Raw genomic sequence first — 14,502 nt, 5'->3', positions numbered from 1 at the left:
TCAAAAATCTCAGGTACTAAGGAAAGGATAAGGTTTTGATTTAAACTGCTGGAAAAACTGGAAAACAGAAACAGAAATTAGGTATAGACCCACCTCACACAAAATAGCAAAATTAACTTCAAATGGTTACATAATTTTGATAATGACATGTCATAAACTAAATGCAAGAACAAGACATGAAATACCTTTTGCAACTGAATTCATGATATATGAAGTACTGACTCAAATACTTAAAAATTCAGAGTCATTATCCAATCAATACATGGTCAAAGGATATAAATAGAAATTGCAAAACTATGTGGGATGGAACACTAGATCCCCCTTACTCAAATTGACTTCTTGGAGGCATTTCCAGGTACAAAAAGAAAGCCTTGCTGATGTGACAGTGCAGATTCTGCTTCATAATGGTCACATGACTTCTGGAAACTTAGGTCTAAGGTCTGCTCTACTTTACCCTACAGTCTTCTGAGAAATCTTAATTTACCCCATACATCCCTGCTCTTAATTTATAGTCACCTGATGATTTCTCATACCAATGTTGATACATCTCTTCTGCTAGGGCCTCCATGTTATCCTCTGGTTCATTTCCTTCTTCAGTTTCCATGGGGATCCACCCCTGTCCATTTAAGACTAGCATCCTTACATCAAGAGAGGCATTTACTAAAACCAATTTAGCTAAAGAATTTTGAACTATTCTCATGATTAGTTGTATCATACAAGGCAAACAAGCGGAAAGGACAATAATAATAGCTAGAACAATAAGCAAGAATCAAAGGGTACAACCTAACTCTTCTTAAGTCAATATTTTACCTTGTTTTGGAGTAGGTATAATTTGACTGTGACAGGAGAAAAGGAGGTCGATGGAAAGTAAATCAGCTGCTGTGGAGATGTAACTTTTTAAGAGACAATGGAATAGTGGGAGGGCTCCTAGGTTATGAGAAGCAGAAATACTCAATTGTTAACGACGACCATTTATCAACTATTTTTGATTGGAGGTAGTCTGCCTTAAAGGGACATTATTGGTTTATAGCCTGGCTGAATTAGATTGACTCCAACCACAATCGGTGGTCCTGTAAGTGGTAAATCTGGTACAAGGACTGGAGGTCACATTTGTTGTACACTTAATAGTCCTATTCATTGTTCCATTTCTATAAGTCCAGCAACACTGGCTATTCCTTAGTTCAGTTCTCTCTCCTGTCTGGTTGAGACAATATTCTTTTTTTCAATACTCTGATAGGGGCTGTGAATGTTCTTTCTGATCCTTCCAGAATCCTATTCCATTATGCACCATTGACTTATCACTCAGGACCCAAGATAGGCTCAATAGAACAATATCCAAGGCCACTGGAACAGCCTTTGAGGCCCCCCACAAATCTAACAGTTAGATAGGTTAATAGGTTAGAACTACAGCTTCTATTACTGCTCAAAGATATTGCTTTGAGGTAACCAAGGAATAGGTTCTGAGTACACAAAAAGTATAAGAAGAAACAATGGAATTACAATTCTGAAGGAGACAGAATGAGTCCCTCAGAAAAGGATATAGCACCTACACAAATGAACAGAATAAGACCAACGTAGTCAATAGAATAAAAATGGCAAGAATTAAGCAACTCAATAGTTTTCAACCCCGACTCCTCATGTGTTGTGGGGGAGAGTCACCTGGTGAGGGGATTGCATTGGAGGTGCAGTTTCAAGTCCTTGGATTGCTCCGGGTTGACAATCCATTCAGCCAGAGGGTCCACTAGTCCTCTCACTCAAGTGTGGTGTGTCCAAGCTTGCTCTTGAGACCTTACTGCAGTGTCCAAGGTCAGGAGTACCTGAAAGGGGTTTTCTCAAACTGGGGACAGCTTTTCTTCCTTTCAGATGCAGATCAGGACCCAATCTCCCAGTTTGAATTTGTGTACAGGAAATTCTAGAGGAGGTATCTGAGCAATAATACCTTTAAGCTGGCTTTCATACAGATGTTTAGCCAAACTGGCTATATATCCCCTTATAAATCTAGCTTTATCCTCTAAGATAAGGCCCCAGTTTTTCTCAGGAAGCCCTAGATATATAGATATCCATATAAAAACTCATAGTCCAATGTGCCTACAAGAATTTGTTCTTATTCTCATAAGTGCCAATGGCAGACACTTGGTCCAGGGCAACTGGGTCTCAAGGGACAATTTAATTAATTGTCTTTTGATTTCCTGATTCATTTTCTTAACCTTACTGGAGGAAGGAGAATGCCAAGGAGTATGAAACTCCCAAGAAATTTCTAAGGTTCACATGGAGTATCTTAGTAGTGAAATGCATTCCCTGATCCAAATCTATTTTTTTCCACCATCCCATATCTGAGGATTCCAGTATGATTTTGCTGACTGCAGAAGTAGACAGACTGCAGAAGAGACAAGGGGAATATTTTCTTCCATGAGGTCAGGTGGTCCACTAGGATATTTGAGATGGCCTACTGGTGACAGCTCAGTAAAGTCTACCTGGATGCTCTGAAAAGAGCTAAGTCCCAGAGGTCTCCCTCCTATCAAAATATGGTGTTGGACTGCCTTATTTGTCCTTCAACAAACAAGGCAATCATTCACCAGCTGCAAGGCTAGGATGTATAGACCCAGTGACACAAACTATATCATACAGGTTTTGGACATCCCACTGGCTGCCTTGGTGCAAGTATTGCAAATCCTACCTCATACCTGCTTTGCTCAGTACCTCACAACCATCAGGGAGGAACCATCAGCCTTGCTTGTCATTCTGAGCTCCAAGATTCTGAGCTTTCAGCTTTAATTCTGGAATGTAGGATAGAGAAAGCAGATTCAGAAGTAGAGATTAGAACTAACATTTGTTGGTCCTGCTTAGATTCTCCTTCTCCCACTTTTCTTACTTCCTTATCAGCAAGGTGATTTTTTCTAGTGTCAAAGGAATCTCCTGGCTGGTGTCCCCTTACATGTATAATGGCCATAGACTCTGACAACAATAAGTTATTTAGAATCTGAGCCAGCAGTGTGGAATATACTAATTCTTTTCCTTTACTATTCATCATTCCCCTTTCTTCCCCTATTTTCCCCAAAACATGTACCACTCCCCAAGGATATGTGGAGTCAGGATATACATTTCCATCCTTCCCACTTAATAACTTTAGAGCCTGATTCAGGGTATACAATTCACAGATTTGAGCAGACCAGGCTTTTGGTAAGTTCCTGATTGATTGAGAAAGCTATTATATAATAGCATATCTATTCAGCCTCTTCCCATCTACCATTTGTGAGGAGGATCAGGGATTCTTGCAAATCTTCCTTTACTTTGGTCTGGTAGTCTATCAATTCCAGATAACAATGTTCTGACTCTGATGAACCCCAAGAAAGAGGGAAATCAGACAGATTGAGATTATGATCCTGTTTAATATGAAATCATCTTTTTCCACTAATATGGCTTCATATTTCAGAATTCTGGAGTCAGTTAACCATCTGCCTCCTTTTTGATTTAGGATTATCCTTACTTGATGTGGAATACTGACAATTAGACTTCCCCCAAAGGTGATTTTCCTGCTTTCCTCCATCAGGAGGGCAGTAGCCACAATGGCCTGAATACAAATAGACCACTTTCGGGCCACAGGATCTAGTATTTTTGACAAAAAGGCTACTGGACAACTTTGCCCTCCTCTTATTTGTGCTAAGATCTCTAGCTCTACTCTTTATGTTCACAAATGAGTGAAGGGTTTCCTCAGGAAGGGTAGTGCTAGCACAGGGGCTGAAATCAGGCTTTCCTTCAGTTGTTCAAAATGATGTTCATTCTCAGGACCCCATTGTACTGATCTGATTTTTTCCTCAAGCAGGTGACAGTAAAGGGTTTAGTTAGAGTGGCTTATGAATCAATATAATTTTTACAGTATACCATTAGACCTAAGAATTTCCTTAGTTCTCTCTTAGTCTTGGGTTGAGATCTCTTCCCATTCAAAGCCAAATATATTCCAGCTGTGTGGGTCAAGCAGACAACTCCAAAAGGCATCCTTTAGTCTGCCACAAATAATCTAAGCACTGTCTTCCAGAATCTTTTCCAGAATCACATAGTGATCAGGAACTTTCTTTCTTACAGAGAGTATTGCGGTGTTATATGGGAAAATATTGGGTTCTAGCAATGCCATCATAAGGCGTCCCTTGATTACTAATTTTAATCCTTTTTTTCCTTCAAGAGAGATTGGATATTGTTTTACTCAATATATATAGCAGATCCTTTGGATCCTTCAGTCTGATTCTGATAGGGACAATATTCAATTTCTCACAGTTGAAGGGGATGGCTCAGACTTTTCGATCAATTTGGTTTTCTTCTGCCTCTTTGTTTCATCAAGTTCAATTTGGTGGGGACTAAAAGAGATCCCACAGGTATTAAGGTGAGACAATTTAGTTGTCAAATTTCTTTCCAATGGATTAATCCCTGCTTCTGGAACAAGGAATAACTATCCTAATATTTGGGTGTCCTGATAGTTTATTTCTGTGATTTTTGTGAGAGGAACTCAGTTCTCCCCTTTTATTCTAGATTAATTAATGTTTTTGAGGATAATCCCACCCTTTGGGGTAGGTATGTAATTGATAAGTGATAAGAATAAGGAATTAATTCATTGCCCATGAACTCCATCCCTATATTTATCAAGGGCTCTGGTTGGGGCTTATCTGTATCCACAAGTTCCTGATGTCCCAAAGTTCCATTAGGAAGAGTACATTCTGTTTGTGCTCCCTTGGAGGACAAGTCTCTGAGCAAGTGTCCTTCCTTTCCACAGCCCCAACAGGTTAAAGTTTTCTCTTGTCTCCTCCCACATTCTGGGCTAGATTTTTCTGGTTCTGCCCACTAGGTTGGCATCATGGGCTTCCCTTTGGAGCAAGGAGCACTCCTGTTGTGTTGATATTTCCCCTTTTGCTGTCCTCTCATTGATTAAATTCCCTGATCATTTGCACAAACATCCTAGCTTTTTTGCTTCTGATTCTCATCACCTCTTCTCACATGTTTTGCTTGCCTCCTCCAAATGACCTATAATTCCACCTATCTTCTGTAGTTTTTCACTTATGTCTGGCCATGCCTTTGTCACAAATATACCCTCAACATAGACTTGTTATCTGGGTCAGAGGGATCCACAAATGAGTATTTTCTCATACTTTCTTTCAGCCTAAGAGCTCAGAAGGAGGTTCCTTCTTCCCCTAGATTATATCAAATGTTTTCTTCAGAGTCTGTGCTTTGGCCACTGCACTCTTAATTACTATAATTATTAAATCCCTTAGGTCTTGCATGTGACCCTCATGAACTTTGTTATGGTCCTATGGAAGTCATGATTGGGGTATTTCTAATCAGCTGGTGTTACCCCAGTGGTAGGAGGATGCCTCCTCTCCCACTCGACCATGGTAACCCTTCTCACTAGAGTTCTCTCCTCTGGAGGGAACAATATATTTAGTATAGACTCACCACAAGTATATATGTTGGGGCCCAGGAACTGATCTAATTGTTCTTTTAGACCCTTGAGTCTTGCATGAGTGGTTTCATCTCCCTGTCAAAATTCCTCACCTCAGTGATGAGGTACATTAACAAACCCTAATCCCCTTGGACTAAGGGTACCTCTCTTAGTAGGTACATATGGGTCTCAGGTATAGATGGATCTGAAATTAGGAAATTTATTAAATCCTTTTTGAGTTGCTCTATTTTACTCTCAGAGGTCTATAGGGTGGGATGGAGGGAGTTAGTAAGCCCGGGATTGGGATTGCTAGGGTTGGTAAGAATTGAGGGTAAAGCAGTAAGGGCAGGAAAAGTTTCTGCCACCTGAGGAGGAGAAAAAGAAGCATATGGGTATGGGAGCGAGAGAAGAGGATCCCATGCGTGTGGTGGGTCGATTCCTGTTCTGCCTTCCCCTTCCCATTCTCCTTCATTTATGAAAAGAAGAGATGGCCGGCTGGTAACCAGAGGTTTGCATAAACTACTTCCCCTGGATTTAAAAGATCTTTTCCATTCGTGTACAAGTTTAGCTTCTGACACACCCAATCCTCAGAAGACCCACATTTTGGCCAAATCGTCCCTCCTCCAATGTCTTGTTTCCCCAGACAAGACAGCAATATTTTATCATTTTCTCTTTTCCTTTCCCATTATTCTTTGGTAATTCATTCCAATTTTGTAGCCAGCTACCTAGTGACTATATGGTGGTATTTTAGTTTTTTGCTCTGAAGATTTAGGCTTGAACTGCTCCTTCTCCATTCTATTGAAGGCTTCCCTTCTGGGGAAAGCAGCTCTAATTTAGTGATCCTGTAAAACACAGAGCTGACTTCTTGACTCAGATCTCCAAGTCTGGTGGGGTCATCCCACCAAGTAGTCACCCAAAGTGCCCCTTCTCTGTGCTGTTTATCAGAACTTCCTCTGAACTTAAATAGGATATTCCCAGGACATACAGGCAGTATATACATACAGTTCTTACCTCTGGGTCAGGAGGGCATAAGATACCTAACTGTCCTCTTGACAACTGGTTAGGCTTCTTTGGACACTTTTTGCTTTATACTTCATGGAAAGCGGGGCTGAAAGTCTGATCTGAGGACCATTGGAGAAAACTCTCAACAGACTCCTGTCCCTGTATTAGAATCTCAACCATCACTCTGGGAAGTCACGTGATCCCGGCCAAGCCCCCATAAAACTGTGTGGGACAGAGCACACCAAACTGACTTCTTGGAGGCATTTCCAGATACAAACAGAAGCCTTTATGCATTTCTTATAAGAAGCAGCCAGTACCTGCACATACAGGTTTGGCACATACAGAAGCAGAAGCAGGTGCATGTAGCTGAAAAACCGCAGCCGCGTACTCCCCCCTACTCCCCCGCCCCCCCAACCTGTTCATTTTTAAATTCAATGGATGGACTGAATTCTTCAGGAACATGGAAGAGGCTACTGACCAATGTACAACAATGCCTCCTTATTTGGCATGAACAATGCTGATGTGGCCATGCAGATTCTGCTTCATACTGGTCACATGACTTCCTGAAACTTAGGCCTAGGTCTGCTCTACTTTACCCTACAGTCTTCTGAGAAAACTTCATTTATTCCATTTAAAAGGGATAATTCCAAACTACAAATAATCAATCATATGGAGAATATTCCATATCACTAGAAAAGAAAATGAAAATGAAAGCAGTCTTTTGATCTATAATTAGGTAAAGAGTCCATGACCAAACTAGGGATAGGATCACAAAAGATAAAATGAACAATTTGGGTTATAGAAATTTTATAATTATATACACTAATGAAATTAACTATTGAAGTGAAATAGCTAAATGGGAAAGATCTTTGCAACAATTTTCTCTGATAAAGTTCTCATGTTCATTATATATAAAGAACTATTGAAGTTTTATAAGATGAAGAAAGGAAAAAAGACTTTTTTTTTTGCTGCTGAGGCAATTGGGTTTAAGTGATTTGTCCAGGGTCACACAGCTAGAAAGTGTTTAAGTCACATTTGAACTCAGATCCTCCTAACTTCAGAGCTGGTGCTCTATCCACTGCACTACTTAGCTGCCCCCCCCCCCCAAAAAAAAAAGACTACTTTCAAGTAGTTTACAATCTAATGGGAGAAGACAACACACAAAAGGAAGCTGAAAGGGAGGGAAAAGTAAAGCAGATGGGGACATTTTCTATGTCAGAGAAAACTAGACTCCCTCCTTAATGGGAAGTTGTACAGTTCATGGCTGCATTTTCTAATCAGAAGAAAAGATATTATTTAAAGATGGTGATAAAATGGAATCCTAAGGCTGATGGGATCTTAAAGAATGATGACATTTTCCCAATTAACTTCTGGGAACAAGATAGATAGAAGTCAGAGAAATTCCAAAGTAGGGCAGTTATGTGAGAAATGAAGAGCCAAACTAAAATAAGTGAGATGCCACTCCCATAGCTACCAGAATGGCAAAGAAAAAAGAAAAAAAATAATGGATGTAGGAGAAACTGTAGAAAACAAGGCATACTTATTAATGAACTATTAGTAAAGTTCTACATTGATTCAATCTGGAAATCAACTTGAAATTATACCCTAATAGTTCCTGAAATGTGCATAGTTAGTAATATTAACTTTTTTAGATTTATATCCTGAAAAGATCAAAGATAGGGGTATAAAAGGACTCATAAGAACAAACATATAGCAATCCTTTTTCTTGTAGCATAGAACTGGAAACAAATTGGGTACTGGTTGAGGAAATTTTGGCAGTAGTTTCAGTAGAGTGATTGTAAAGGGCTGAAACTTTGAAAAAGGTGTGCTTGATTCAGGCAACTGAGCACTTAAGGCTAATTACCTATTTGATATATAACAATGACTCTATTAGCATATATTTGGATAAATGGCTCTTCTTACAGTTGATACTGGCTCAATGTTTGGGGTCAAGATAATCGTAAGCAAGGATTAGAGGGTGGCCAGAGACTCACTTGGCAGCAATAGGAGGAGGAAAAAGGTGGAGATTCTGGAGTCCAGAATCGAGAGATCTTTGGCAAAACTGCTGGCAATTTGCCTGCTTCTTCCCTTAAAGACCCAGGATTTTTACTTATCCTGACTGCCTGATCCTGAGGCCTCCAGGGAGCTAGGCCAGACTTAACAAGTGATAGTGTCAGAAGACGCTGTAAAGTTGAGGAGAAGTGAAGGCTATAAATGTAGGCTGCTTTTTCTAGCAGTTTGGTTTGAGAAAGGAAGATGTAATGTTGCTTAAGTTTGTGGAGATAGTAGTCTAGAGAAGGCTCTTTTTAAAGATTGGGGAAACATTAAAGCAGAAAATAGGAGAGGTTGAATCTTAGAGACAGGGGATCATTGAGTATGAAATCTGCTAGAAAAAAATAGGAGAAAATGAACAGTAACAGCAATACTGTATTAATAAACTGTGAAACACTTAGCAACTTTGATCAATACAATTATTAACATGACATTTCTAAAGGTCTCATGGTGAAATACACTATTCTCCAAATAGTGAACTAATGGACAGAGTGAAGTTTAGAGCATACTTTTTTCCCTCTTAATTTTTCTTGCTTTCTCTCCAGCAGTATGACTAATCTGGATATATTTTGCATGTCATCATATGTAAAATATGTATTGCATTTCTTGCTTTTTCAGTGGGTATGAGAGAATATAGGGAAGAAAAAAATTTGAAACTGAAAATTTTTTTTAAAAATTTGGAATAGCTTTTTGGGGAAAGGAGGAATAAAAGGATTACCATATTGTTATAAGTTTAGTTGATGTTAGATAATTGAATTTATGGTGTGCTTAGTTAATTGAAATGTGACATCTTCCAGCTTCATTTAGCAGCACATAAAAGTAAAAGTGGCAGATATTAGGAATAACTCAGGATTGAGATTTCACAAAGGATGCACGTTGTAAGTAGAATGCAGTGCAAAGTTGAAATGGTTGAGAAAGTCAGAGTAGGAGTAATGGTGGGGTGGTGACTGGAGTTTGAAGTGAAGATGAATAATACATTTGGGAGTGATAATATAAGGAGATGAAAGGATAGGTTGTCAGACAGGAGAATGTAAGTTTTTGATTAAGTGTTAACATTAGTTGGTAATGATGAGATCCAGAATATAACCATTCCTAAATATGTAGCTAAAGTGAGAGATCATGGGATCTAAGGATATTGAGGAACTGGAAGGCTGCAGAACTTAAATGTTGAAATTCTTTAAAACTTAGTTTCTTCCTCATGTATGAAGATTTTCCTTCAATTATTTTATCAGGTTTTCTAACTTCTCTGGGGAGTCTTGTTCACTCAAATCTCTTTTATGGGTTTCAACATACAGTTATGGCAGAATTACTCTCCTCTTCTGGAATTTTATACAAGGATTACTTTAACCCATAGCATTTCTTCATTGCAAAATTCTTTTTAGCGTGTTCATTTCCTCAGTCTTTATTGTTAATTTCTTTGGGACTCCCTTACCTCTTAGCTGTTGTTTTTAGAAGGGGAAAATTGGGTGTAATGGCAGCTTTTTCATTCAGTCATCTTTTAGTGATATAGAAATGGGTTATGGATCAAGGTTCCAGAGGTGATAAAATAAGATGTGATCAAGGTCACATAAGTGAAGAGAGGGGTCAGCTTTGGTAATGAAAAGGACCATTTCATCCTGAGGTAACAGTAAAGGCATGAAGAGGTTTTAAGATGCAGAGGGTATAAAGTACTAAAGATTAATGATTTTGATATGACCGGCGGGGTATTCAGTTTTGCTTTCTGTTGTTTCCCAGAAATTTTCAAATTTCTTCATTTCTAGTGATAATTCTATATCCATATTCTTGTTTGTGGTTGTCATGCGTGTGACTCATTTTCAGGCATTGTTCTATCCATGGAAGATGCATTATAACAGAGAATCACTTCAGTGGTTGAGATCCTGCTATGTTTTGGGACATGCAACATCTTATAATAACATATCAAAAATGTGATGAAGATAATATTGATATAACTATTTACAGTGTTTGGGGGCTATGGTAGATCCTTACCCTACCCCTTAAAGTATTTCATCAATCCAACATTGCTGATATAGAAGCAAAGGCTATAGTGAAATGAAATCTACCATTAAGACAATTAATCTTTTAATACCTTAAGTCATTTTATCAATTATTTTATCTTTAACAATGAAATGAAATGATAACAGATTATCTCTAAAGTGTCTTCTAGTTCTAAAACCTTGATTGTAAAGTTCTTTTCATTGCTAGGATAACATGACTTATGATTTCCAACCATTTTTTTTTACCACAAGCCATAATTCAGATATTCTCTTAGATTAGCTAAAAATTCATGCCTCTTAAATAATGCTTACTCAATCCAAGTTATTAAAAATAAGAACTGGCAAAGGAGAAACTAAAGAAAACAAACAGGTTTAATGTTGGTAGATCTCTTGTTTGGAATCGCATTTCAATTTAAAACAGGAGAGGAATGAATAACTACAGGAATGGTGAAACAAGTTCTTTTTTGCTAATGATGCATTCACTTCTCTTGGCTAGCTGATGAGTTTGGGGAACAATTTTATCAGCTGTCACAACAGACCTAAGTCTGGATTTACAGAAGGCATAAACACATAATAGCCTTAATGAGATTTTTGAATCTAACAGCAGCACATAATTAGATCCAAATAGATTAAAGCTCCCCACTGTGCTTTAGAAATATAACTAGAAAGTTTTATTTTCTCTAATAGTAGGGGTGTAAACACAAAATGGCTTATGGAGTCAGAACATAAATATCCTTAAAGTCAGTTCAAACCAAACTGAGGTTTTAGAAAACAAGTACTTGTAATGGAAATACTGACTAGTTGTGCTGAATATTAGTATAGTACAATGCAAGAAGAAATAATGCTGGTTATTCTCCATGATCCTAATACAAGCCTCTCAATCTATTAAATAAGAAAAATATTGTTAGCTCATATATTAACACTTATTCTACCCTCTTATAACTGATCAATTAGCAAGTATTTCCAGAGAATTATATTTAGTATTGTGCAGAGCACTATGAAAAATAGCTGACAATTCTTAAATTCAATTATATTACAATCTCTTTGGATTGTGAAGAAGCAGCATAATAAAATATAAAAAGAACACTGGATTTGTAGTCAGAAAATCTGGGTTCAGATTGTGATTTTGCAATTTACCAGCTGTCTGATCTCTGGCAAATCATTTATCCACTGGAACCTCAGTTTCTACATCTGTAAAGAGATATTAATACTTGCACTCCCTTCTTCACAGGGATGTTGGGAAGATCAAATAAGATAGTGAATGTAAAGTAGTCTGTAAACTTTAAAACACTATAAAAATGTCAAGCTGCAATTATCTTACAAGGTTTGCTAAGACTAAAGGTATGCTTTCTTTTCTCAGAAGAGGATTGATTTATTCTAGGTTATTCTTATTAAAACACTTTAAAAGTAGTTAATTCTAGGAATAAGAAAGTTCACTTATATAAAAAACATACTTTTCCAAAACTGGCTGAAAAACTCAAAAGTAGTATGGCAATAGGGACAGCTAGTAGTGAATAGAGCGCCAGACCTGAAGTCAGAAGATTTGAGTTTATATCTAGCCCTAAGACACTTACTATCTGTGTGACCCGGGGCAAATCCTTAACTCTTATTTGCCTCAGTTTCTCATCTGTAAAATGGAGACACACTAGAAAAAAAAAAAAAAAAAAAGACAAACCAATTGTGTTTTTACTAAGAAAAGCTGGACATGACTGAATGAATAAACAACTGCATGTCTTCTATAGTCCATAATCAGCAGAGTTTTATGACAATACACATGTTTTGCTGGAAATCTTCCTATCAACTGTTTCATAGGAGTTAAGGATAATAATTCTTTTATTTATTAATCCAGTCGAAAATGATGAGAGCGAAACTCAAACTCCCAACAAGAATTCCAAAGAGAAGTAATACTAAAGCCTGCAGAAACAAAGAAAACAAAAAGAAAGTTAGGTTACCTTGTATAAGGAAAGTTCTATTCTGCAAAAGGTACTAAATATATAATTTAGGGGAAAAAATTTCAAACTTTTCTTTATTTAGTTTCAAGTGGCCCCTATCTCAGTTGCATTTTAAGAACATTTTAAAACAAAATATTTCATTTTTTTGGACAGTAAGGCAGACATAGGCTTCTCTTTTATGGCAGTTTCTCTCACTAGCTGGATATATTGAAAACTGATGTCATGTACTAGACAACTTCATTGTACAATTCTGAAGATGGAGACATCCATCCCAAGAAATTCCCAAGATAGCACTTAACCCTAAAATTTGATCTCTGAGGTCAAGTCAATCCCAAAATGTATTTTTATTCCTCCTTGATTTTTAAATAGAAAATTTAAATTACATAAACAAGGAATTTTACTAATTTATACTCATACACATTTTAAAGTTAGTTCTCTGACTTCTCCCTGCACCAAATAAAAAAAGCCATTAAACTAATTATGTTTTTCATCAAAAATATTTTTCCTCTGTGTAACTCTATTTCTGGTGTGATAATGACCTGAATTTATAGCAGAGTAGCACTCTGTTACATTCACATACAATTTATTTAACCATTCTCAATGATGGGCAAAAAGTGCCATTATAAATATTTTGGAACATATAAGGATTTTTTCTTATCAATGTCTTCCTTGAGGTATAAGCTCTGTAATAAACTCAAAGGATATAGACATTTTGGTCATTTTATTTATGTTACTACAAATTGTTTTACAAAACAATATATTAATGTGTCCACTTTTCCCACACTTCCATCAACACTTTTTGTAAATATGCAGAATGTGAAATGAAACCTTGAAGTTGTTTTCATTTATATTTCTCATCTTTAAGATTTGAGGCATTTTTTCATGTGGTTGTGAACACATTGCAATTCTTTTAAGAACGATGTTCATATCTTTTGGGAAATAACTACTAGTGTTGTTTATATTTATTAGTTGTTTATATATCTTAGATACTAAACTCTTAGCAGAGAAACATGATACAAATGCTTTTCTCCCATTCAAACATTTCCATTCTTATCCCAGTTGTATTAATGTCTGTGTAGAAGCTTTTCTATTTCAAATAATCAGAGTTATGTTTTATCTTTTGTAATTACCTCTAACTCTTGTTTATATACCTCTTCTCCAAAGCTATGAGATACCTATGATCATTTCTCTTCTAATTTTTTTAAAAGTATGATCTTTTTTGTTAAGATTATATATCCATTTAGAAATGTATCATGGTGTGTGGTATAAGGTATTAGTCTAAGCCTAATTTCTTGCCAGACTGCCTTCCAATTTTCCCAGGAGTCTGTCAAGTAGGAAGTTTTTCTCTTGTTTTTGGGCAACTAGGTGGTACAGAGGATAGAGTACAAGGCCTGAAAACAGGAAAACTCATTTTCATGAGTTCAAACATGTCCTCAGACACTTATTAGCTGTGTGACCCTGGGCAAATCACTTAAATCTTTTTTGCTTCAGTTTCTTCATCTGGAAAATGAGCTAAAGATAATAGTAAATCAGTATCTTGCCAAGAAAAACTCAAATGGGGTCAAAATGAACAACAATTAACTTTTATTTTCTACTTTATCAAACATGGATTTATTAAATCCTATTATTTCTGAATCTCCTTTGTCTAGTCTGTTCTAACTGATCCATCTCTTTCTTCTTTAATTAATACCAGGTAATCTTGATGATTACTATTTTATAATATAGTCTGAGGTTTAGATGTGCTTCATCTTTATCTCTCTTCCTATTTACCTAGATATTCTAGATATTTTGTTTTTCCAAATGAATTTTGTTATTAAGCTCTGTAAAAATATTCCCTTGGTTATTTGATTGATGTAATATTAAAAGCATAAATTAACTTTGGAAGTATTGCCATTTTTATTATATTGGTAAGACCTCACCATGGGTACTGAATATTTCTACAACCAAATATGCTAGTTGTTTAGCTAGAGTACTTTGTAACTTCATCTCTACAATTTTATGTTTTGGGAGGCTATCAGATAATTTATGAATTTTGAGATTATGTGGAACAGAACTTCCCTTTATAGTATTACTT

At 36.7% G+C, this 14,502-nt stretch overlaps 1 protein-coding gene and 1 long non-coding RNA gene across 3 annotated transcripts in view; one reads left to right on the top strand and one right to left on the bottom strand.

Moving 5' to 3' along the window:
* Window positions 1-14,502, top strand: part of LOC127549600 (uncharacterized) — a 1,392,683-nt gene that overhangs the window by 723,567 nt on the left and 654,614 nt on the right. The gene's annotated exons all lie outside the window — the stretch shown is intronic.
* Window positions 7,144-14,502, bottom strand: part of SLC38A6 (solute carrier family 38 member 6) — an 81,228-nt gene continuing 73,869 nt past the window's right edge. Inside the window, exon 16 of the mRNA XM_051977781.1 lies at window positions 7,144-12,390. Within this exon, the coding sequence (XP_051833741.1) occupies window positions 12,310-12,390 (81 nt within the window). The 3' untranslated portion in view covers window positions 7,144-12,309. The remainder of the gene's footprint in view (window positions 12,391-14,502) is intronic.

Source organism: Antechinus flavipes, chromosome 2, assembly GCF_016432865.1.
Source record: "Antechinus flavipes isolate AdamAnt ecotype Samford, QLD, Australia chromosome 2, AdamAnt_v2, whole genome shotgun sequence".
Classification (NCBI taxonomy): domain Eukaryota; kingdom Metazoa; phylum Chordata; class Mammalia; order Dasyuromorphia; family Dasyuridae; genus Antechinus; species Antechinus flavipes.
Note: the sequence above shows the minus strand (reverse complement) of the source record. Positions and strands in the feature narration are given on the sequence as shown.